The sequence below is a fragment of the Micropterus salmoides genome, unplaced genomic scaffold (genome assembly GCF_014851395.1).
Source record: "Micropterus salmoides isolate LMB-PRFRI ecotype aquatic unplaced genomic scaffold, ASM1485139v1 Ms_hic_scaffold_7, whole genome shotgun sequence".
Taxonomy (NCBI): Eukaryota; Metazoa; Chordata; class Actinopteri; order Centrarchiformes; family Centrarchidae; genus Micropterus; species Micropterus salmoides.
Window position 1 is genome coordinate 27,555,142 of NW_024044459.1, and position 26,429 is coordinate 27,581,570.

Genomic DNA, 26,429 nt, shown 5'->3' on the forward strand with positions numbered 1-26,429 from the left:
GAATGTGCTGTCACTCTTCAACCAATAGACCTCCTTTGTACGTTTGGTATTACCGGTTGGTTCACTTTTTTATTGAAATGTCCATGGCATGTGTGCTTGTGTGTGTTTGAGTGTGTTATTGTGTCCTTAAAAGCTTTACAGCTTTGAAAATACATTCTTGGCTTTGATCAGCTTAGATTGTGAAAACTAAAAAGTGCTGTCCCAGGTTTGATCAAGTCTGAAATGTAAATCTGCTTCCCACTCCTCCAACATATTCTTTGAAGACCTCCCTCAAGCATCAGTAAGATTACAGTTTTTTTTTCAATTGCTAACCAGCATTTACCTAAACTTAAGATACTTTATCGAAACTCTTAACACAGCGATACACCTACCTCAAGCAATTAACCAAATGGTACATTTTCTTCATGTTTCGGCTCTATCTGCATATAGTAGAAATATGAAATCCATTGTTTTTGTAATTCAGTTTCCTTTTTACTGTAAACCACCCTACATTTTTGGCTTGACGGGTCGAATGTGTGCATTTTTGGCAACAAACTATGTAACTATGTAACAAACTATGTGAGTCATCTTTACTTTAACGTACAGTAGATAAAAAATGTAAGTGACTGAATTACAGAAGTAAAAGCTTTATTAGCAACCTGAAATTGCTACCAGGGATCAACATGTGTAAAAAATACTGTCAAATACAAATGCCGTCTGGCTCTGCCATCACGTCATCAAGAATTCTCAGTCCCGGCTGTTCTCATCTGTAACACACGATGGTGAAACAAACTACCACATGCCATCAGAGCAGGGGTGTACCTCTCTAACTTCAAGAAGCTCATGAAAACTCATCTCTTCCTGAGAACACTTCCTCTTATAACACCACTAACCACTAACCTCTGCACTTCCTGTGCTCTTCTTCTTCTATCTCCTTTCAATTCTCTTGTATTGATTTCACTATTCGTTAACTCTTACTTCTTTCCCATGGTATTTACCCTATTGATGCTGGGTGTGCTAATAGCACTTACTTACCGCATTGATGCTTTATTGATGCATATGTTGTTCCTCAAATGTAAGTTGCTTTGGATAAAAGCGTCAAATGAGTAACTGTAAATGTAAATACACAATTACATTGAAACAAAAAAATGCACAGAAGGGATAGAAACAAAAATACCTGTCCTGTTCTAATCCATATTATCTCCAGCATTTGGCCACATGTTCTCATCCACATCACATCTAATGTCATCTCTCGCTGTGGACCTTAGATAGAAACACTTTCTGGTTAATTTACTCCTCTCCCTGGGCCAAATATTCTTCTCCCTTGTTCAGACATTAGTCTTTCTTTCTCACCTCTTCTGTGTTGTTCTGTATCCACATTGGATAAACTCAACTCCAGTCCCCTTTTTGCTGCATTATGTATGTAACTGAAAGAACTTCAACACCTGTCTATGTCTCGAGCAGGCCGATGTTAAGCTATGTGTGTTTAGAGTTTTGAAAATGTAACTGTAGATTGGACAAAATTATGTTAGCGGTTGTAAAAAACTGTAAACTAGCTGATTGCTTCAGCTTTTACCTGTATGGCCCATGAAGAGCCCCAATAAATTCACACTGTGCTATTCTATAATGTAAGACAGTGTTTTGTCTTGTGCTCTCAAAATCAGATCATCTTATCTGAGGGAACCCTGGAAAATGAGAGCCAGATGTGGTGATGTCAACGCGTGTCTCTGACTCTCAAGTTGTGTTCTATGAGGCTGCGGTCCATGAGCAGGGGTAAGGTTGGTGGGAAATATGAGCACAGCCCACAGATCAAGTAGCTGACGCAGCATACAGGTCTGTAATCAGTGCTCAAACCGATGCTTGTGACCATGGATGATGCTGAGGTCGCTGCAATAAACACACTCTAGTAAATTCCTGCATTTACTAGAGAATGAAAGGAAAACTATAGCTTTGATAAGAGTTTCTTGGTAGGTAGCTAACTGGTGTGTTTTCCTGGAAGGGTCTGAATGACACACACGCTTCAAGTTGACATGTGGACAAAAAAATTCCACAACCCCCAACTGCCACACCTTCCCTCGTCACTCTACTAAAGTTACACATCGTCAGCCACATCACTAAATGTCACCATGGCAACACTCAGCCCTCTCCCCCCGTGTTTCTGTGGCTTTCTGTGATCCTTTACCAGACTTACTCTATTAAAAGTATCAGCTCACAGCATGTTGCCTCTGATGATGCATTTGCTCAGGGAGCCACTTGCGCAAGTTGCTGACTCAGTCTTGCTTTCATCCAAAGTTTCAGGAAAATGTAATGTGAGAGGGAAACTGCTTGGAGATTTTAAAGACAGCTTTTAATACCGAAACTGAGCAAATAAAGCCTTAATGATGAGACAGAAGCCGATTGTGTTTTGTAAAATTTGTAAAGGTTAAAGTCAAGGTCAAGTTTAAGCTATATTTTCTTGTTGTCAGCACAATGACAGCAACACTTACACATCTAATGCATTCCAATACAACAGACCTTCAGTAAATGTTAGCTTATAATGTTCCTTTTTGACACTGTGCGACAGAGGCACTGATTCTACTAACTTATATCAACTTATATCACAGTGTATTGAGTTCAGGGCTTGCTGGGATCGTCCTGCTGGATAGAACCAGTACATGGAAGTTTTAGCATGCTGCTCAACAGGAGTTAGTGCAGGGACCTCCTGACAGCAGCTCAGTCGCGTGGATGGTATATCTGAGGCTTTTTAAAAAATAAAAAAATAGGTTGCTTTAACATGTAGAAAACAGATTATGAATTAATATTTTTTCTGGATTTCACACTCTATGTTGCGTGGTTGTTTTTTTCCACTAGGTGGCAGAGCTGCATCAAACTTGCAGTGTGTGAGTTTGCTTGCATTGTGTGAGACAATGGGCCTGGAATCTACTTTGTTTGTTTGTTTGTTTTCTTTTTCATTCTTTGAGACTTTAATACATTTTAATTTACTGTAACCAAGATTTAATTTGAAAAAACAGATCTGCATTAATTTTCCTAAATTAGGTATTTTAATTGTGTACCTTAGGGAATCAAATATTTTACATTTCAAAGTGATTTGCTAGAACTGGAATGACCAAATCAGATTATTTGACGCTGGTGAGTATTGTGATGTGAACTGGTGATTCTAATAAGTTGATTAAATATGATATATCTATACAAAATCATTTAAATAATATTGGAATGGGGATCTGGATGTTAAAGGTTTCAAAAGTTTCAACAGGCAGCTAAAATTATCATCACTTAACTTAATTGCCTGTTTTTGTATAGCCCAATGTTGTATTTAGCACTTTGTACTGCTGTCCATTGGTAATCATGTGGTTAAATTTAAACAAGTGTTTAATCACATATTCTGAAACTGGCTGTTCTGGCTATTCTTGATTTTACAAACTCTATAAACAAAAAAAAAAATCCTATTCCTATTTTGGAAATTCACATTTTTCACATTATTTAATATACATCAGGCGCTGTATCTTAAAATTGAGTAACAAAGTGGAACAAAGAATATACTCTACTCTATGAATTACAAAACACACGATAACAAGCATGTGAGACAAGTTCAAAAGATTACCAGTTTTAATAAAATCCATGTCAAACATCCAAATGGCAAAAAAGGAAAAAAAAAACTTTTTTTCTACTTTTGTTTTTTGAAATTTTGTACAAATCACAGTGGTTCAAAAATATTACAAATTTTTTGTTTCAAAACATCGTTTGCACAGCAGCAAAACATTCTGATTGTTGTATATTTGCTTGAAAGCCCTTAATAGTTTGTGAGTGTGGTGTGCTCTTTCTTTTGCCTTTTTATTGAAATACACACAATAACATGAGCAGTAAATGTAAATAAAACTCACGTGAGTCAATGGAAACAAAAGTGCATAACAATACTATACAGTATATATGATCCACCTAAAAAATTACAGTACAGACCAGGGGTTACTCACACCATGTGTGTCTATATAAACACCCCCCCTTGTCCTGGACCTCCCTGTGCATACAATCCTAAGTATACACTAGCTTAGTAAATAGATACAGTGTGGTGAACAGTTATACGGTGAGAGGTTAATTCCAGTTGGGACTCATATCAATTTACAACACTGTACTGTACTTTGGATAACAACTATCTTCATTAAAGCATAATACATATAGTTGTCACAGGTAATTTCCAACCAGTAGTTCACAGATGTTGTTCCCCAATACACTGACTTTATGTATGATTGCAACACAGTTAATTGCAGCTATATAGTGGAAGCAATAGGGTATACTATTGAATTTGGCTTAGAAAGAAAGATAATTAAATAATTAATTAAATTTTGATCAACAAAACTGTTAGTATAAATACTTAGCATACTTATCAAAAAAAGTATTAGGCTACATAATAGAAAGTGCAGGCACCTGAAAGAGTGGGAAAATATTATTTTAAAACTGCTGGTTTGCTGGGTTTCTTGGTCATTTCATAATTTTAGTTATTTTTTGCTTAGCTTTTTACAAACTTGTACAGCTCTGATCTATCTTATCATTGGAAGAGATCATTATTACAACAGCAGGAAACTATGCTAAGATCCTGTATATTAAAGAAAGCTGCCTACTTTTAGTTATGTGCTCGCATCGTGTATTTCTTATTTATTTATTCTGAGCCCAGAAGGCTGCAGGTGCAGTGCCGTCAGCCTGTACAGAGCCAAAAGAGATTTCACTGAAGGCACAGGAGAGGAGACAACAAAGACTAAAAACAAGGCGTTCTCTCAGTCACTAGGCATCACATTTATAAAGACAGCTTAGGCTGGCTAAGAAGGAAGAAAACCTCTACCTAAAATAAATGAGGAGAATGTGACTGTAAAAAGGATGTGATAGAACAAGACAATCCAAACGAATACCACAACCCTACATCCAACATCAGAATATGACTAGTTGTAACTTTGGTCTGTAGGGGTCAATACGAGAGGAAATATTAATGGCTGAATGAAGCCAACAAGGTTCAAAATTTTGCATCTCCATCTCTCCATCTCTCCCTCTCTGTATATCAGGGCTTCTCAACCTTTTCTGACCTGAGTCACCATTCATATTTCCCACAATTGTAAATTTTCACCCCAACAATTAGAGAGTACTTAAGTTGCAGTAAACTGGAGGTATCCAAATATCCCAATAACATTACAGCAATTGTAAAATACATTACAAACCTACAGTATTTAATTTATTTTACATTTTAATTTAACTTTTAGAATTTCCCTATGACTCCATATACATATCAAGTGACCCCAGGTAGTGTCCCAGCCCCAAAGAAACTTTGCCATAAATAGAGAAGCCTATACCTAACCTCAGAAACATGCATCATGTTTTACCCAAGTCCTCTGTCATGTCTCTTTACATGCAGGCTAAACCCAAACGTTAACACTTGGCATTCAGCCATTTTGGACATTCTTAAAATATGTGCATTACAATACGTTCAATTGAAATTGAGCTTTTTATGCTTTTCAGTTTTATACATGTAGGCCTACTCAATATCTTTAAAAAACAACAAGAATAAGCTTGATTTATTGTATTAACCACAGTAACAGCATAAAAGGAAAAGCAATAACACTGCACAGCAGCAATATATCCACTGCATTCATTTTTCAAGCAAATGTATGTAGAATGTCCCAGCATATTATTTAAAGTTGTATATTTTGTGTTGCTACGTTAAGCTGTACTGAACTAATTTAGTAGAGTTGTGCATAAAGCCACATAGCAAGAAGAGAGCTACTTTGGGGTTCAGTGCCAACTAGATCTTATAAAAGAAGCTGGACAAGCAATGTTTTTCAGCTCCTCTCTGAGCACGTTGGGGGAGAAATTGGAAAGACTTCAGTGGAAATATTGTGGTACAATCATCAGGTTTAAAAACAATCTTACATAAGGAACATATCATTCTAAGCACAAAAAGAGATAGTCATAGACAAAAAAGTGCATTCCAACACCAAGTGTCATTTAAATGACAAAGTTAGGCCACCATGCAAATGAACCATATTCCAAAAGTGGTTGCATCCTGCCAGCACACAGGCCAGTCAGTGCTCATCAATAAGCTTTGCTTCAGTGGTTTCGAAGTTACACTACAGGAATCAACCTGTTGCCCATTTTTATCACTACCTCTCAACCACCTTGTCAGTGGTTGAGAGGTAGCGGTGAGTCATTTTACATCCAAATAACTACCAATCTAGAAAACATACTAATCAAAGGCCATATAATTAGACCAACTGTACTACACTCTATAAAGACTTTAATTCAAGGCAATTTATCTGCATAAAAACAAGCAGTAGGCCTAAAGATTCTCCACAGGCATGGCTCGAATTGACTCAAAAATCTCTTCAAGAAGCCAAAGGATAATGGTTGAGAGTGCATAAAGCAACACCATAACCACAACCCATTTTGCAGTGAAAACATTATCATAGCCATTGTCTACTGCATCACGTCAACCACTGCAGAGCCTGTCTGCAGTTTTCAACTAAGATGTTAAAATTACTAACTACTAATTAATTAAAGTAAAACTACTTTTTTGTTTTGTCCAACTATAAGGCACACGGACCAAGAGAAGAGGCTTAATGGGTCATGCCAACAATTAAAAAGACAAATCTAATAGCCATCCCTTCTATGGGGAACTAAAACGAGGCTATAGAAGTCCATCAAAACCTGTCCTCGAACTTGTTCCTCTGTAGGTCTCATTTCTAAATTCCCAAAGCCCTTCACTGGGATGAGTTTAAATATCTATGATGTCATTCCAAAATATGTAGGTTGCATGTAATGCTGACTGAGACATGTTCACTTTTACTCCACTTTTATACTTTTCAGAGTGGAATCAGCTCAGTTCTCACTTGGGTCTCGTGAGATGCTATCTGACTTCTATTTTGGTAGCTGACAATGACTTTAACACACCTCCCATGTAGAACGGCAGAACGCACCACATGTCTCACACAATCTACGTAACTCCTACAGTTGCTGTGGTAAAGCTGAGGGGCTCAGACCCATAAATAGAACAACTTGCTAATAGAAACTCATCACCACAAAGTCTCTCGTTTTCACATTCTGTCCTAAAAGCCCAAAGAAATTAGCACCCTTAACAAGAAAATCTTATTTCCGCTCATATGCAGTTATATATCAGACCGTCACTTGAGACAACACTCGCAATTGCAAATTTAATCCAAAGTAATACTACTTTCCTGGTTAACAAGAAAGTGAAACAGATCAGACCGTTTTTAAATACAATAGCAGAACAGGACATTACAAGATTGTAACCACTTTATGTAAAATCTGAAATCTACACATTCTAAAATAAGTGACCTATTATGACTTCTTGCATAATGGAGCATATGGAGAAGCAAAATTAAAATAACAATCTCAAAAAATCTGTATTAAATAAATGTCTGTTAAGTCACTATCTTTCACCAAATGAGGTAACACAATGGTGATTGAGCCTATGATGAAAGTATTGCAATATTTATATATTTGTGTTTGTGGCAAGATTCCTGGAAAATATGCTGTATGAAGTTACTGTTAATGCAAACAAAATATTTCCTACTGCTGCAGCTTCATATTAACAGCATTTTACTGGCAAACATGAGTTGACTTTTATTATGAAGTAGTCACAGGAAATGCAATGTGTTTGTCAGTGAGCTTAGCACTTACTGCTATTGTTCACAACCAATGCGTCCACAAAACAAGACAGCGTACAGCATTTTTGTCATTTTTTGACAGCAGATCGGAGCTGCAGGCGACAGTCTGCATACCTTTAACCTCTCAGCAAATTAACCAACTCTTTCGACTGTGCCTTGCTGTTTGCAGACTCATGCTGTGTGCAGCATAAAATCTGATCATGGTTGCTCACAGAAGGGTAGGAAAACACAAATTATTGCCTAATTTCTTTATTAATATGTTTTGCCCCTAGAATTATGTGACTTGTAGTATCAAACCGCATGTGTCGCAAAATCAGCCAGGACTGAAATCTTAAGGATTTCCACTTTAAAGTTTAAAAAAGGCTTGTGTCAAATTTGAATACCATCATTAATTTTTGCACGTTCATCGCAGGTAAACACTAAACAACTAGACGGAAGCTTAAACTGTGAAAATAAAATTGCACGCGTCTGTGTGTTCATGTGGACACTGTCTAATTGTGTCTTAAGCACCATTTTCAATTCCAGCAGGAGGAATGGAAGGGAATGTCCAGCAGTGACACTTTTCTCCTAATACCACAGACTCAAAACACCACCACGAGGAGGGACTCGATTTTTATATGATACTACCTCCTTTTCCTACAAGCCACTTGCTCTTTTCTCCTCCATCTCACCACTAAAGGAAGCAGAAATGAAGAAAGTGAGGAAGATAGAGATCAAAAGAATCACAGCTTTGGTATTCAGAATTAGGTGGAAATCAATAGTCAGGTGCAGTTTTTAAATGCACTAATAACACTGTGCCTGTGCTTTAGCTTTCTTTTGAACACTTTGCAAGGATTGAAGTTGTACTGATGATCTTAATAATTGAAACTAGAGTGAAGAAACTCCAGGCATAAAAAGTCCTGTTAGTGTGAAGGTTAGTGTCGGGGCCCTGAGCAGTGCTGCCCCTAGTGGTGTAGGAGTGTAAAAGGCAGGCTAACTGAGGTGCTTCAACCCAACCTGGTGGTCATGGACGCTACAAGCTCATTTGTTTAATACTGTATCCATCATTTCTCCATGGTAGAGGTCTCAAGTAAGGCTAGCACTCTTGACCCCCATCATTGCTATTGAGTGGTCACTTTGAATGTCTCTGAAGTGCAGCTTGGTTAATCCAACTCATTTTGCTTTTTTGCACCTGTGGTGTGTAGGAGGGGGTGCGAGGTGCAAGAGTGGATGATGGACACCAAGGACCACATTAGTACTAGACTGGAGGCTAACAGCTATGATCAAGCATACTAACTTGCTAATGGTTTTAAGGTTGCTCTACAATAACAGTCCCATCTTTGTGGTTGCAATGGCAGTCAAGGTCCTTAACACTTCCTGGGAGTACTGCACACCATTTCCCCTGATAAGAGTGTCCTAGAAGGCGCAAAAAAATATATATATATAAAAAGGTCAAATAATATCAAAATAATTATAATTACATTGTAAGTGTCAGTTCCTGGGAATCCAGTGCTGGTTTTAGAGGGGTGGATCTTTTGCACGGGTCTGTGTGTGCACGCTAACAGTCTGCGTAGAAGTGAAGGCAGAGGTAAGCTCCCTGAGAGGAGCTGCAGTGGTCAATGTGTAATAGTCATTAAGGTCAATGTGAAGGATGGAGACTGAGAGAGATAGAGAGCCCTTGCTCCCAGTCCAATCACTCAAAGGCTGGGACACTGTGAGTGCTGGTGGAGGGACAGAGCTCTTGTGGATGGGACAAGGGGCTGCACTGCAACGCTGCAGGCCCTTATAGATAAGGGCATCTGGGAAGCACTCAACTCGGAAGCATCTCTCAATCATCATAACCACACACATACAGACACACATCCACGCACATACCTTTCAGCTATGCCGACGCTTGTCACACAAGCATACCAAAATGCACTCAGGAAGTCACCCACAATTATAAAGAGGCACATACAATCCCCCAAACATGCTGTAATTCAGGCATAGTAGCACTGAGAGTCATTTTTCCACTAAAAGAGGGTTCAAAGCCGGCCTCCTCCTCTATATGCATTAGAAGGGGGTTAGTTATCCTGGGTGTGATAAGCCAGGTCAGGATGAAGAAGTCAGTGGAGGAAACCCTTTAGGAGACGTGCGGAGAGGAGGACGGGTGTCTCCAGAAACACCAGCCCCGTTTGGTGTGTTGCTTGCGTAAGATCTCCTCCTCACGCTCGCGCTCCTTCTGAGACCTCAGATAGCGGTCCTCTTCCTTCAGGAACCACACAGGAGGCCAGCGCTGCTTCTCAAAGTGCTTCTGGTTTTCTACAAAATGGGAGACAAAGGAACCGAAATGGAGATTAAAAAAGAGAAAGATTTCCAATGTCAAAAAAAAAAAGACTTGAAAGATTTCAGGTGTCATTTCAGATATGCACTGACACAGTTAAAGAGAGTGCATGAGAGAACCAACATTTTTAAAACAGGACAAATCATCAAAGACAATAATTTTTGCACAGTACATTAATAATAATGTCATTAAAAAAGGGTGAAACGATTAACAACAGTAAAGGTGTAAGGACAAGTGAATGAGGAAATTAAGCAATAGAGGTCACTAAAGATTATTGTACACTTGAAACCCATGATATTAAAGTGTCAGACTTGCTAGCAGTTGTTGAGGTTTATTGTGGTGAACTACCATTTATAAAAATTGTGTAAAATGTATTCACACCTCAAGAAATGTGAGGATAGATGTTGTACATGATGCAAGGGGCTCCTGTGTTTCTCGTATAATTTTTATACTTTGCGTCAGTGTTTTCAGACAAAAAAATAATAATTCCGCCCTCCCACTCCTACCAAATGCTTGCTATGAACAAGTCACAGCATGCTACAATTTCTCAGTAGTGTGCTTAACCCAGAAAAGGTTTTGTTCAAACTAGCACTGCAAAAGCAAATTTCTACTGAAGGGTAAGCTGCATGTATGAAAGGGCTTTGGGCAGATTATCAGGGCCAAGATAGGCGAGGTGTCTGTACCTGGAGACATGACCTTCATGTCTTTGGGAAACTTGCGGCAGATGCTATTATAATTAGTGCAGATGTGATGGAGACACCAAGTTGACAGTTGTTTGGCATTGTGGAACTGGAAAAGGGAAAAACAGAGGAGGAATGAGAAGTTATTACAGCTGTGAAAGAAGAGCTAGACTAAAGACTAAAGTTAAAAGGTTAGATGGGAGACAAAATATAAACAGACTGAGATCAACTTTTATCAAATTATGGTGAATAATTATTCATCATTTAAAATAAAATATACACCTTAGATTATAAAATATTTTTTATTTAAAGGACAAAGACAATTTTGCAAGGACAGACCTGTGCAAGCTCGAGATAAGCCAACACCTGTCCATCGATGTCACCTCCTTTCACTGCCAACTGGAGAAGCTCATCCACGGCGTGCTGTTCTGAAGATATACATGGACATAATCATGTTAATATTTACTGTTTAAATGCACCAATGACATGGGCCTGCATTTTCTTCTCAGTCTGTCTGGCAGTCTGCGTTAAAAACAATTCACTGCACATACAATCATTTACTGAGACACTGATATAAGGCTGTGCACAGATAAAACACTGTCAAAATCATAGTCTGTCACATATAGTCAGTGCAAGAAATTCAAGTAAATATTTTGTTTGCTTTGTAACATTTCTAATACTTCAGAGAGTTTACCTGTGAGGGCAACAAGGCGTGGCAAACAAAGACGGTTGGCCAGAATAATTAGTTCCATGGGCTCCAGACCAGGACAGGGTGTCAGCAGACCGCAGTACAGGAACTCCAACACCCCGTGCATACAGGCTGTAGTGGTGTTAGGAATGGAAACCTGGAAAATTAATAGATCAAGAGGAAACAAAGAGGTAAACGAACATTTACAGTGGATCTACAGGAGTTCATACTAAGTCAATAAACATCGCATGTGTGTATTTTCTCCTGCACTTGCACACTTGTGTTAAGATACAAAATAATATGTTGACAAATGTATATATGCTATATTAAGTGTAATGGCTAGACATGGGTGGGGTCCAAAAATCAGAAATATCAATGAAAGCAGTGCAGTGGGTGTTTGGAGGTAAAGGGCGGAGGACATGCTGTTCGGGTCATTCGCTTTGATCTAAGCTCAGATGAAAGCACTGCCTGGGGGCTAGTGATGTGAGCAATATGGCTAACACTAAAGACCCTAAAACACTGTGACATTCAAGCACCCTTATTGTGCATTAAAGCTACATGCAGATTCAGACCCTTTTCACAAATGAAAAGCACATAATACGCACGTTACACTCCTATAATTACTGTTACAGTTTGTAATGTGTTATAGTGGGGCAAAAGTTTAACTTCAATGCCACACCAAAGTCCACTATAAAAAGCAATCACCTGTAATGACCTCTAGATGTCACCATATCATCAATTAGACCTTAGCTACACCAAAGGCACAGGTCATGCTGCAGTATAGCCCATTTAACGTTGGGTTGTTAAACAAATAAATGCATACAAATTAGCAAGACCTTTTTATGATTGTAATTACTGTTAGTCAGGCCAATAGCAATTCAGTGGCAGGTAATGCACCCTAAGCCCAGGAAGGACGGAAGGAAGGCAAATGATGATGAGAGTGATGACCTGACCCCTCGAGGAGCTCTCTGAGTGTACCCACTGTGGTGCTCTTCAACCTCCGCTCCCATAACCAATTAGCAGAATGTCAGCTTGGCGTGACCTATCGTTATGACTAAAAAGTCAGAGAAGGTTGGTCTCTTTAGCTTAGAGCTCCAGCTGGAGCCAGGAAGCATTAATGAGTGGACACATTCACAGTAACAGGACATTTATGGATACGACTCATCAGCTTTACTGACAGGTGTTCTTTTGCCCCCTCAGACTGCTGTCCTAGAAGTAAATTAATAGTTTGGTGCAAGTTTATCTTATTTGAAAAACAAAAATCAAACCTAATGGTGAAAAGAAATATAGCTGAATGAGTCCCCAAAGGGCTTAAAAAAAACATCACAATTGAACATTTAAAGATGTAATGAGTGTAAAATACATTATAGTTAAAACTCAAAAAATTGTGTGGGTGAGGAAAAAGCACTGAGTCACATAGCCGCCACCACTAGCACAGATAAGGTACAAAGTTTAAGATAAAAGTAAGAAAATTGAGGTCATTCTTCCCCTACAGTGAAAAAACTTCTGCAGATAAGAATTTCAGTTAAATCTGCTTTTTTGTGACTGAGACAGGAGCATAACAGGCTTTGACATTTTCCAGGCTAGGCATCTCAACATGTAACACTCCACTGGGATGCACACTCACATGGTGAACACAAAACCACAGGCACACACCTAGAACATAATCCAGGGGTGTACCATGACACACTCTGCGGTAAGTTTTTATAACTGCCTGCATAGACAGCAAACCTCAAGACATGTCTTTAGACTCATGGTTTCTGATTGCTATTCAATAGATTTTAGCTTTTTCAACTATGTCTTAGTTTTTCACAAACATTCTTACTGTATGAAATGTCCATAATGTTGCTAATACCAATAATAAAACCAGGTGATCAGATGCTCCTCTTACAGTTATAGTTACAGGTTCTGTGAATTTTCATAAAGTGGATTTATATCATGCTCTTCCCAAACCTAAGAGAACAGTTGTAATATGTAGATGAGATGATGTAGACATCAACGTGTTTATTTTACAGGTCTATGAATATTCCACTGTATAAAACTTAGTGAATGAGTAAAAGTTGAGAAGTGGTTAGTGCATAGATATTTATTAACATTCATAAGTGCTTTATGCTTGATTTAATTTAGAAATGGACTGAGACCCATCTTCAGCTGCAACTTGTATACTTAGTTAGGTGGCTCAAACACGTTCAACAATTATATCCACTACATATCACTGGAAGTTGTTGAACAATAATGTTTAATTATCACCCTTATTTACCAGATCTCATTTCTCTTGTCATCCATTTTCACCTATTTTTGTAAATCTCAACATCATCATCTCTTAATATTTTCTACAGTACTGATTCTCTTTTAGAGTAATTGGATAGAACAAGACCATCTGATGTGTCAAGGTTGCTCAATTGTGTTATTGTGTCCTGCTCTAAGAGCTCTGCTTCTACTGAATTTAAGTGTTTTAGCAAGCTTTTCTGCTCACATCTACTGACAGTGCTTCTCATTTGTGAAGATGTGTGCCTTAAAAGGAATAAGATACATAGTCCGCAAATAGCATGGCAATTCTGAAACTGCAATCTAGAAGTAACCTCTAAAGCCACCAGAAAACCCGATAATTGCAGCTTGCCATTACATAAGATCAAATTCACTAATTAGCATTACAAAGTTTTTCAACTAAAAAATGTAGATACATTTACATGCAAACACAAATACACTCAAATACACTTGCTCATAAACATACAGGCTGACAGTGTCATTGCGCAGTCAGTCTTGTCTCCAGGGTACCTGCCTTCTATGCTGTGCCAGCTTCATGCCATAAACAATGCCACTATAGTCACTAACATGAACCATTTAGAGTAACCATAGACACCGGCAGCCCACCAGCAGCAAACACTGTGCCCCCTCAGTGATGCTGATGTCCTGTTTTCACCACCGTCCACAATAGCTGTAAAAGCCCACACACATGGTGTGTTCTAGATTAAAATCTAGACTATCCACATGGAAACACACAAAAATAAATAGTTTTCTTACCCAGGTCCTTTCTTTAAATATGCCTTATACAACTTTGAGTTTTACCTAAACTGAATATACACATTTTTTTATTCCTGGTCTGTCTTTCTGTTCATTTCCAAAGATTACTTCCAGTCCCTTGGGCCAGAATCTGCTCAACCTAACCCTGCTGACCTTGAAAGTAACCATACTCCAGGGGATCTGGTTCTGCAACACAGTCCGGGAAGCGTCGACTTTAAGACAGCCAGAGATGTGAACTTCCTCTCTGGTTGGGTCAGGTCCGGTGCACACACCCTTCCCCTGGAGGAGCATCAAGCGACCAGAAGCTGAAGCTCAGGTGAGAGCATACCTGATGTAACCAGACCTGCCACTTAGGAAATGCTGACCTGCTTTCACAGGCTGTGTGTGTGTGTGTGTGTGTGTGTTTGTGTTTCATGCAGGTGGGTGGGTGGCAAACAATGGCCTCAAGCACCCTGAGCTGTAGACCTTCATACTAGATGCACTCAGTGTGAATGCAGACACACATGTGCAGGTTATACAATGTCACAAATACATCTACAAAGTAATAAACCTTTTCCAAGTAACCCATTTACATTTACCTAATTTATTGAACCTTTTGTCAGATGTTACTGCCGAGTACAAGTGTGCGATTAGGTTGCTGCTAAAGGCTGACCTGAGTTTACTGTTATACATTTCCAAGGATTCAGGACACAGAAACTAAATCCTTATTCAAAATTTAAGCTCTTCCAGGTATGTCTCAACTGACCTCCTCAATGTAGCTTTCCATGAAAGAGCCACGGAACATGGCAGCCATCCAGTTGCAGCTGGAGATGAGCAGGGGCTTGTGGGCCGGGAGGCAGCCATCGTCCAGTCGGAACACCACATCTAAAACCGGGGTGGGAAAAGAGCATTCATCTCGTGGAGTGCCACAGAAGCCCAAGCTACAGAAGAGGAAAGACAGACAAGGCAGACGCACAGACACACACACACACAGGCAGACAGAAGGCCAGACAGACACACAGAGACATGGACACAGGTAGACAGACAGAGAGATAAATTGACAGAAGGACAGAACAGCATTTGACACAGAGTAAGGGAAGGAGAGCTGACGCAGGGTGGTAGATCATCGAGTAAATCCTGTGTGGAATCTGGGCTTTGGTGGAGAAAGTGTCAATAGAGAACACAGTAGCTATGTTGGTGTAATAACGTTGTAATCGGCTACATCTGAAAGCAAAATAGTTAATCTATCTTTAATTCATTCCTTGAATAATAAATAGGGTGACGCAATGTTTCTACAATTGTTCACATAGCAATATAATCTCTTATAAGCATTTTAAGGATTCACATTATTATAATCGTGAAGACAACAGAGAAAATATAGAAAGAAGTGAAGGCTTTTTTCAGGGACAGCAGATGTCTGGCACTGGCTGCAAATGCTGTGATAACATGCACACATAACAGCTTAGTTCAGTTTAGTTTGGGGACCATGTACATAATAAATTAATCTCAAACCAGATTTAGCTACCAGCTAATTTCCATCTGTAGTCCCTGGGCAGGTTATGTTAGGGAGACACACAACACCACACAAACACAAGACACAGGAAGCACACAAGAGCGAAGACAAGACAACCAAGCAGACTGAAACAACAGCCATCAAATCACTTAATGACTTTAAAAATACTTCAGAAAACAGATAAACTACAACATACACAATGATAGCAAATATTCACTGGAAAATATTCACTGGCAGATATGTGATCAAATGTACACAAAGTGTACATTTGATGCATATTTTCATAATCCTCTACCCCTCCCACTCTCTCATACACGCACACACCAACACACACACACACACACACACACAGACAAATACACAAAACTTACTGATGCATACATGAAAAATATCTACAATCACACCAGTGCTAATGAAAGTATTGGAGAACCAAATGGTTGGCACAGTGGTTTACCAGCAAAGGTCCCCTTATTGAGACACTCCTTGATACGATTGGCTCTGCGGACATGGAAAGCCTTGGTGATCTCCTGGTTCATGAAGCTCTCTCTGTTGAGAACATTGGCCACCATCATCCGCAGGTCAAACACCTCAAGTAGCTCTGCAATAGTGGCCACCTGCATCAGATCCCCTCTGCCCTCATCCAGATTGCCGGTGTACAGATACTGAAGCACCGCCTGAAACCACAGCAAATGGAGAGGTAAAACATACTTTGGAATAAAATTTAAACGGTTACCGCTTGAATGATAAACCACAGTAAAATTCCTGAAGGTTAGTATTACGCTTACGTTACGTTTAAAATTTTACTCATTAAAACCGTGTTTGATTACAGCCCTTTGAAAAAACTCACAGTAAATACTGTCCAGCATCAACCAAAGTTAGAAACGGTCTATGCAGGATATGTTAACTTTTGGCTCAATGCATGTGGGGACTCCAGCATGAGGGAAAATGTAATGGTTTGTCTGTATATCTTTTTAATAACTTGTAAATTCAAGCTCTCAGTGTTACTTACTCTTATAAAAGCCCTACATGTTGTTCTGCTGCTGCTGTATGCATCGTGTGTCTGCAGACTCTATTTGCCCATCACACATGATAACTTGTTATGTAGTTCAGTCTCCCAACCACCATATTTTGTTCATTTTAAATATGGCAGTCTTCGAATTCGTTGTAAAAGTGTTTGAACTGGAGAATCACTATAAACTCCTACACAAGACTCAAATTCAAAAAAAGTCAAATGTTGGCTCATTGCAGTTACTACACTGTCTTCTTAAGACTTCTTTGTATTTATGTAAATTGTGCATGAGGTCACAGCACATACTTTATAACTTTATAACATCTTTAATGATAATGCACATTTGATGTTGTTTTCATGTGTTTAAAGAAGGTGTTGGGTATTATTATTTTAATGTTTATGCAAACAAGAAGAGCACAGCACTGCTAATTTTATTTGTAGTTTTCAATATAAAACTTGGTGAAATTGTTTCAGTGTTTGTTTAAGTAGGTTTTTTAACTAAATTCACATCAACAGAATTGTGTTATTTCCCCCTATTATAATGTATGAAAATATTTTAGTAATCTTGTCGCTTTTAAGTCAATCACCTTGAATGGTTCTTCCTGTATAAGTGCATCCATGGCTACAACTGTCATGAGTCGTGGTCGTCCGGTCATGGGATCATCAACATGCTCCAAACACACACTCAGGAACCCTCTTCCCCATCCTGAAAGAGCTCGACCAGTCCCTAGTGATCCCAGGGAGTACAGTGCTCTAGAGGGGAGTGCATTATCACTCTGGGAAGTCCTCAAAGAGCCCTGCTGGAGCAGCTGGGGTCGATTCAGGCCCCGCACTCCTCCATCAACCCCGTCCTTATCAATGTCAAGGCTCTTAGTGCGCCCAGCTTGCTCCTTGGCTCCTCTTCTGCTCTGCTCATCTTCCTCCCCACTCTCTAAGTTTTCCTTGTTTTCCTGTTCCTCCCACCGTGGCCCCATACATGATCCACCAAGATCAAGGGTGAATAGGTCATAGAACTTGGAGCAGGAAGTAGCCAGATAGACTTTGTGTGCAAAGACGCGAGTGGTGCCACCCTGCAGAAGGAAAAGAACATCTGCACACAGTGGCTGGCAGAAAAGGGAATCAGGGCCCTCGCCCTCTGTGGGAGGGGGGTCTGGGATGCCCACTATGGGGCGAGGTGGGCGAGGAGGCAGGAAGGGTGCCTGGAGAAGGGGCCTCTGGACCTTTTTCAGGTGGGACTTCCAGAACTGCAGGTGACGACGGGAGATGAGGGCAGCTCGGATGGCATTGTCAAAAACATCTTTGACGCCAAACTGGGCAACAATGCTGGTCTCATAGTAGGGAATGCCAAGTTCCTTTGCCACCTCGTGGCCTCTCTCTGGTGGAAGGATATCTGTAGGCTTGATGGGTCTGTGGGACAGGAATAGATAATGATGTTAATGATGACAGTGTTTAGATAAAGACTGAAGTACAAGTAGGAGGGAGGAAGGAGGAAGTTGAGTATCTCAACACTATTAGAAATGTATACAAAGCAAGACCGCAATGTGTTCATTTCAGTACTCATTTACACAACATTTACCTACACTGTATTTATATGATGGAACAATTGAGATTACAGTTAATGAAAAAAAGATCTCTAAACACCTTACAGGTTTTTCTTCACAACATCAATCAATGATAAGTAGAGCAACTGTCAATGCCTTATTTACAGTGATTCAGTTATCAATGCATAACTATAACTGATCATTGATTAACTGGATCAACCTCATGTGCAACCTTCACTGAAATCCACAATGGTGCATGTTCTATCTGAATTAGTCTATTAATGAGTGATGTCTGACGGTGTCTCACTTGGCCAGGGGTCGTCGTGCACGGTTAACTGCATCAAGGTCGGCATAGCGCAGATCCAGCTGGCAGCCAACCAGAATGATGGGTGTTCGGGGACAAAAGTGCTTGATCTCTGGGAACCACATGGTGCGTACGTGGCGCAGGGAATTGGGATTAGCCAGAGAGAAGCAAAGCACCACTACGTCAGATCTACAGGTAAAGGAGGGAGAGAAAAAGTCTTAATTTTACGTATATTTACAACATGACAGAGATCATAGATAAGATTAGAAAAAGATAGCAGAGGACAGTTGATTTGTTGCGTCAGCAAGAGAGCAAAAGATGTGAGCAGAGAGAAGGTATGCGGTTTTTGATCAAGTGAAGGGGGCAGAAAAGAGAGAAAGAAAAAAGGGGTCAGTGCTGAGTCACTGAACATCTTGTCAGTTTATGTTAAAACATGTGTGATATATGTATGGAAGATGGTTGTTCAGCTGATGCAAGGCATTATGGGAGCATGGACAATGCCATCAAGAAAGCTGGGGTCACAAGACGTGTGTGTGTGTGTGTGTGTGTGTGTGTGTGTGTGTGTGTGTGTGTGTGTGTGTGGTGTGTGTGTGTGTGTGTGTGTGTGTGTGTGCTTGTGTGCATGTGAGAGAGTCTGGGCCTCTGGGCTGGTGATCTGTGTGGCCCATCTTTTCTCTCTCTCTCTTACGTAAATCTTCCTAAGCCCTCTAAGGCTCCTTGGACCACAAAAAGAAGACTAAGAATAGATCAGGATCCACACATACAGACACACAAATTCATTTCCTCAACCGATGTGTTTGTGCAAGCAGACAGCAGTACTTAAATCTATTCTCCGGTGCTGATATTTCTGTAGCATGTTTGTGCATTAGTCTGTGTTTGTTCTTAAATCCAGCTCTGTGTCAGTGAGACAGATCTTTTAGTACCAGTACAATGCCGACAGTGCAAGAATCTACAATCTACAAATCTACAACAATCAACACAGGGTTTTTGACCCCAGCAGCCCAAGGCCAGGCGTATTTTGCATTAGCACCACTTCGGTGACTTGCATGTTACATTAGCCATCCTTAGATAATGCAATTTATATTCCTGTTTTTGACGTCTGGCAGGCATACAGTATTCAAGACGTGAGGCGCTAAACCACATCCTGAACTTGACAGCAGCATTATACACTACTTAAACAGTTCTCTTCTTTCCCAGGGGCAAAATACCGGTGCTACAGCAAACAAAATAAAACTATTTGCTGAGAAGACAAAGGCTACACTTAAAAACAATAAATAAATATCTTACCTATTTGTTTTCTCTTGTATTTAATCTTTAAGTCTGACTTTACTTAGATCAAATCAAATAAATAGGCCGGCAAAGAGAGGTAATTCCACCTGTTTTGAAAGAAGTCTCAACAGTGATTGAAAGTCTTAAAAAAGTAATGGGAAATACATTGAAATACACTGAAGAAAATTATAAACGCAACACTTTTGTTTTTGCCCCTATTCATCATGAGCTGAACTCAAAGATCTAAGACTTTCTCTATTTACACAAAAGGCATATTTCTCTGCAATATTGTCCACAAAATAGTATAATATATACTATAATATATATAAGTATAATAGTAATAATAGTGAGCACTTCTCCTTTGCCGAGATAATCCATCCACCTCATAGGTGTGGCATATCAAGATGCTGATCAGACAGCATGGGTATTGCACAGGTGTGTCTTAGGCTGGCCACAATAAAAGGCCACTCGAAAATGTGCAGTTCCATCACACAGCACAATGCCACAGATGTCGCGGGTTTTGAGGGAGCGTGCAATTGGCAAAGACGTCATAACTGACTTGAGTGGGCAAATGCTCACATTTGATGGCGTCTGGCACTTTGGAGAGGTGTTCTCTTCACAGATGAATCCCGGTTTTCACTGTACAGGGCAGTATGGCTTCGTGTGAGTGAGCTGTTTACTGATGTCAACGTTGTGGATCGAGTGGCCCATGGTGGCGGTGGAGTTATGGTATTGACAGACGTGTGTTATGGACAAAAACGAGATACTGTGATGAGATCCTGAGGCCCATTGTTGTGCCATTCATCCACGACCATCACCTCATGTTGCAGCATGATAATGCATGGAAGCTGAAAACATCCCAGTTCTTGCATGGCCAGCATACTAACTGGACATATCACCTATTGAGCATGTTTGGGATGCTCTGGATCGGCATATACAACAGCGTGTTCCAGGTCCTGCCCATATCCAGGGTTAGAGTTGAAGAGGAGTGGACCAACATTCCACAGGCCACAATCAACAACCTGATCAACTCTATGCGAAGGAGATGTGTTGCACTGCGTGAGGCAAATGGAGGTCACACCAGATACTGACTGGTTTCTGGACCCCCTCAGACCCCACCAATACAGTGAAACTGCACATTTTCGAGTGGCCTTTTATTGTGGCCAGCCTAAGGCACACCTGTGTGCAATACTCATGCTGTCTGATCAGCATCTTGATATGCCACACCTGTGAGGTGGATGGATTATCTTGGCAAAGGAGGAGTGCTCACTAACACAGATTTTGACAGATTGTGAACAATATTTGAAAGAAACAGGCCTTTTATGTACACATAGAAAGTCTTAGATCTTTGAGTTCAGCTCATGATGAATGGGGGCAAAAACAAAAGTGTTGCGTTTATAATTTTGTTCAGTGTACTTAGGAAATCACATAGCACTGCATGAAATGACTTTTTACAAAGGACATTCTTTGTAGCGCATACACAAGTTCTACAGGCCATCTTTACTTTCACTAAGGTAATCTCTGAAAAGATCCTACCCCCAAGGAATATACACTCCCAAAGCATTACATCACAGCTCACACTCGCACACACATAGGAATTCCCATTAGCACTTTGTTAAAGGATCATTATCATGGCTTAGTCTGTTTGAGGTCATGTTATGTGTTACATGCCTATGCTCTTGTGGTTAGAGGAAAAACATTTTTTTAACAAACTAGGCTTACTGCCTATGCTTGGGCCAGTACATCTTTATGTTAGTGTGACACTGTATTCCATATGACATTGTAGAGACTAAGGGAATGCACTTTGCAGGAAACAGCTTTACAAAGGCTTCTAAGAGGGCTAAGGAAATTTTAGCCCCATAAGGCTTTTGAACCTGTCTTGACCTATCTTTCAGAAGCAGCTGTTTGAAAGTCAAGTGTGTGAAGGTGAACATTAAAAATTAGTACCAGAATAATCCATTACAAGTGCTGCTTTGCACTGAACTATTTAAAGGTTCAACCTGCAGCCAACCCAGACACCCTACTTATTGTAGTCATTAATATGTAGTTGTTCTTTGACACAATCTAAACATTAAGGAAAGATGGACAGCTGTGACAGAGATGGTCAGTTGGCCCCTCCCCTTCAGTGTCCTCTTTACATTAAAATACAAGTGACACCATACAACAGTATTTTTCAATTTCATTTGTTTACTTCTGCATGAGAATACAGAGCATGTTTTTACTATTGCACTTTTGTTCAGGCAGGTCAGGCAGGTCAGGATAACGTGATTAGAGTGGCCTTAAATGTTTGCAACACAGAAAAAATAATGTCTGAATGAATAGGAACTATGCATTAGGCTTCAAGTGTGACAATATACAGTTTGTCAGCCAGTGTGTGTGTGTGTGTGTGTATGAACATACAGGTTTGTGTTGTATGTACATCTGAATGACAAAGCTCATGTGAGTCAAATGAAAAGGCAAACAAGTCCACTATGCTGTCACTAATAATTTACCACCAGCACTAATATATAACAAATGGCTCGACCAGTGACTGTTTTTATTGTGTGTGTGTGTGTGTGTGTGTGTGTGTGTGTGTGTGTGTGTGTGTGTGTGTGTGTGTGGTGGAACCTAACTACAAAGGTCATCAGTTACCAGATTATGTAAGAAGAGAGACACAGGCACTCACACATGCACAGGCATGTCCAAAAAGAATGAGATTTGCGATAAAGAAATTAACTTGTCTCATGCAGGCATATGTGTCACTCTGCAATCATGCAACCTGGCATGACAACCCTCATCAGTCAGTAAGTCAAAACACTATTGTGAAAGTTGATAACATCAGAATCACAAAGACTTTACATACAATGCATGCTACTAAAACTGCTTACAAGAACAATGTTTACAAGTCAGTACGGCATTGTTTTGCTTTAAATACATTTCTTAAGTTGCAAAGGTTAAGTTTGGCTTAGCCTATTTTCAGGCTGAGATGGTTTCCTCAACCAGACTGTTCCTCTTTTAACAAAGCATGTGATAGTCTGGGTATTATCTGACAATGTGATGTTTTGAGTTTTCAACATCAACAAAAGGCTGCAGAATGGGGGGAGGTGTATGAGGGTGAAGGAGAAGCAAAGTGTCAAGGGCATGGAGGAGGCTAGTGACGGAAGTTGAGTAACAGGGTAATGAGGGACATGAGGGAGATGAGGGAAAGGGGAGGTGAGGAGAGGAGTCTGGATTGGAGTTGGAGGAGAGGGCACGGCTCAGATGAACGAGCGGGCGAACAGAGCTGGAAAAGGAGGGGAAGGAGTTGGAGGGGAGGTTGACGCCTGGAGCTGCAGACGTCAGGGAGGCAGGCAAGCAGGAAACAGCTGAGCTGGCATTGCGTCTTTATCAGCTGACTGCAGGCTGACAAAGCATACAAGACATTCGGACAGGCTCGTACACACACACCAAAACACACACAAACAGAAGCAGACTGTGCAAATGTACAGACACAGAGAGAGTGGAAGAACACAAGAGAAGGAAATTTGAGCCACAAACTGAACTACACACAGCATACAAAACGCACAGTCTGTCATGCAGATACACTTGCAAAAAGGTGACAGGGCGACACGTTACACAAAGCACATCCACCCACACTTGACTGATAACTCACGGACTGCACCATGTGATGTACATGCATCTGTGTATAGATGTTTGTGAAGTCTAAGTGCCTGATTGTGGCTTATGACTAATTAAGGGACACATTAAAAGATTGAAGATATAAATTAAATAGATAAAATAGCAACATAGAGAGAAATTTATTGTTTCACAAAAGACAAAAAATAAAACACAAAATAAGTGAATTTCGATAAATACATGGATTAATAATGGTCTATATACAGTACTCATTTAATGATGTATGAGGTGTATCTTTTCTGCGTTACTGTCATGTGGTCAAGTTTGGTCACTGTCATTTGAATTGGTAGTTGCGGATTTTGCTTTGGCAATAAGTACTTCTGCTTTTCATGCCAATAAAGCAGCTTTAATAGAGGCATGGGGAGTAAGAGGATAGAGTGATGATCCAATCATGTCTGGTGGAGGAAGGATGTAACAGCTTGAGGGCAGAGTTCAACTAGAAAGCGTGGCAACTGGATTACACAAAAAACAACTTTGGGGAAAGTAAATGTTATGTGGACCTGTTTATGTGGGTTTGACAGATTAGTTACATTCTCATTGTAAGTTATGTTCTCCTGAACCAGCCAACCAACAATGAATTTGGTCACATATTAGGCCTAGAAAAATGTGTCAATGCCTTACAAATTTTATAGCCAATCTCTTGGCTGCACCAATTGTGAAAAATGCAACATATTGCAAAGAAGTTAACCTTGTGGTCGGCCAGTAACTGTGTTATTAGGTCAGCAACTAGGTTCTGGCAGCTAGAATGTCCGAAACTGTGTGTGTTTGTGTGCCTGTTTCTGTATATGTATCTGCTCACCTGCCATAGGCAAATCGTCTGTCTTTGTGATGATCCCCAAATGTGTCCCAGAGCCTCAGGGACACACTGACCTCATCCACTACATCACGAGATCTCTCCAACACCTGCAACATAGACGCATATCCCTGTAATCAGGTCTTAACTTCATTGTGATATTTGTGTTTTTAGTGGAATTGAAGGATTATGCAATAACTAGGCTAAAGGAAAAAAAACACTGCACAACGTCAAACTGCATGGTCAACATCTTTGGAATTAAGTTGTTTTTCATAGGCCTGAAAATAAATGTTTTTACCTATGTTACAAATGCACAGTAAACAGAATTAGCCTTAGTACCATGTCCAAAAGTGTTTGTCTAGGTGATGCTCTTTCCACACACTGTGTGGAAGTGTGTATATGTGTATGTATGTGCCCACCTCTTGGCATACACGGTACTGGTCGATGGCCCAGACGGTTGGCACGTGGGTGGCAAGCAGCTGATATTGTGTGAGGGTGGCATTGCAGGCCCGGGCACAGATTAGTCTGGTCTTGCCTACTGCATTATCCCCTACCACCACACATTTAATGGTTTCCACATTGGGCCGCTCATAGTCTGTGTCTATATCCATGGAGAGGGCCCTGGAGAACAGGAGATAGGAGCGAGAGAAAAATAAAAGAGGTTAATTCAATATTCATGGAAAATTAAAATCACATTGATAAAGCATCCCAGGAGGAATGACACTGGATTTCAATAATGAAAGCAACTGGCATCAGGTACAGTAGCTTCTTAACTGCTTTGTTAAGGCTCTAAGCACGCGTAGCTGTACTGACCAATTTACAGAGTCTTCTGCCAAACTCCTCAACAGAACACATGGTTCGCAGGCTGAGGAATAGAGGGACTGCAGAGCTATTTCTGTAACAGCGCACAGTGAGAGAGAGAGAAAGACAGACAAAAAGGGAGACAGTTCCCTTGAGCTCACCGTCCTTTCCTACCCTTGCCTGGCATCCCCATATCTGATCCCCTTTTGATGCACTGATAGCATCTTCGCTTCAGAGAACACATAATGCAAAGTGATGAAACATCTACCTTGGCAGCACAAATGACAGACAATAAAATCCTTCATAAAAGGCATTTGTAATTAACTATTTTTAGGTCATTCGGGAGCCCAGGAGGAGCTGTGCATCACCTTTTGGGGTCAAATATATTTATTGTAGGCATGCACAGAGGAAAAAACACAACAGAAAAAAGTGTTGTTGCATGTTTGACCACCTGTCAAATCCTAACCTTAACACAAGGCGGAGGTGGTTATGTACACAGCTCAACTGACTTCCTCTTTTTAAACCACACATCACTGTAAAAGGCTTAGCAAGATCCCCTTTCCATAAACTGCTTACAAACATTTCTGACATGTCAATGTTGTTACCCATGTTAATACTACCCATTTTTTTTAAAACATTCCAAGAAGACTGTTCTATTGCATAACCACCCCCCACACACACAGTTAGACCTGTAGTCAGCTAATCAGTCATCCGTCCAACTAGTTCAAAGACTCACCCCACGGCCCTATAAATAGAGCATCTAAAACATTCATTAAGACCTTCTCTTCTTATTCCATTGATGTGGATGCTGATGTCCAGCACTGACATATACCAGCAGCTAAAAATGGCATCTATTCATCGGACACATGGGTCATGCATGCACCCCTGCTATTCAGCCATGACCTATTCTCCACATCCTCACACACCCCGACAAGTTGTTCATAATACCACTGCTGCTATGTAGAACTTATTTATCCCCCACATAATTCAGACATCACTTTCCATTAACAACAACAAAAACATCTTTCCTGTTAAAAAAAGTCCCAATTACATCAGCGAGGAAGTAAAGCGCAGAGAGCCTACCTTTGTCTATCTGAGCTGAAGAAAAGTCTCTCTCAAAGAGGCTGTTTCCTGAATGGTCCATATAGAACAGATAGAACTGTGCCTTTGAGAGTTATAAATACCCTTTTTTTCCCTAGTCACCTGTCTGGCCACAACACCTACAG

The 26,429-nt window shown here is 40.2% G+C and overlaps 1 protein-coding gene across 4 annotated transcripts in view; it reads right to left on the reverse strand.

Moving 5' to 3' along the window:
- Positions 1-3,558: 3,558 nt before the first annotated feature.
- Positions 3,559-26,429, reverse strand: part of rhobtb4 (Rho related BTB domain containing 4) — a 44,456-nt gene continuing 21,585 nt past the window's right edge. For 2 of the 4 annotated variants that reach the window (XM_038702472.1, XM_038702473.1), the window contains exons 3-12: positions 24,822-25,023; positions 24,409-24,512; positions 18,690-18,875; positions 17,429-18,248; positions 16,287-16,506; positions 15,086-15,204; positions 11,323-11,473; positions 10,968-11,056; positions 10,632-10,737; positions 9,748-9,926 (exon numbers count right to left, since the gene is read on the reverse strand). In XM_038702472.1, the coding sequence (XP_038558400.1) occupies positions 9,748-9,926; positions 10,632-10,737; positions 10,968-11,056; positions 11,323-11,473; positions 15,086-15,204; positions 16,287-16,506; positions 17,429-18,248; positions 18,690-18,875; positions 24,409-24,512; positions 24,822-25,013 (2,166 nt within the window). In that variant the 5' untranslated portion in view covers positions 25,014-25,023. Of the gene's footprint in view, positions 9,927-10,631; positions 10,738-10,967; positions 11,057-11,322; positions 11,474-15,085; positions 15,205-16,286; positions 16,507-17,428; positions 18,249-18,689; positions 18,876-24,408; positions 24,513-24,821; positions 25,024-25,215; positions 25,298-26,429 lie in introns of all 4 variants that reach the window. The other 2 variants (XM_038702474.1, XM_038702471.1) reach the window with 2 other exon arrangements.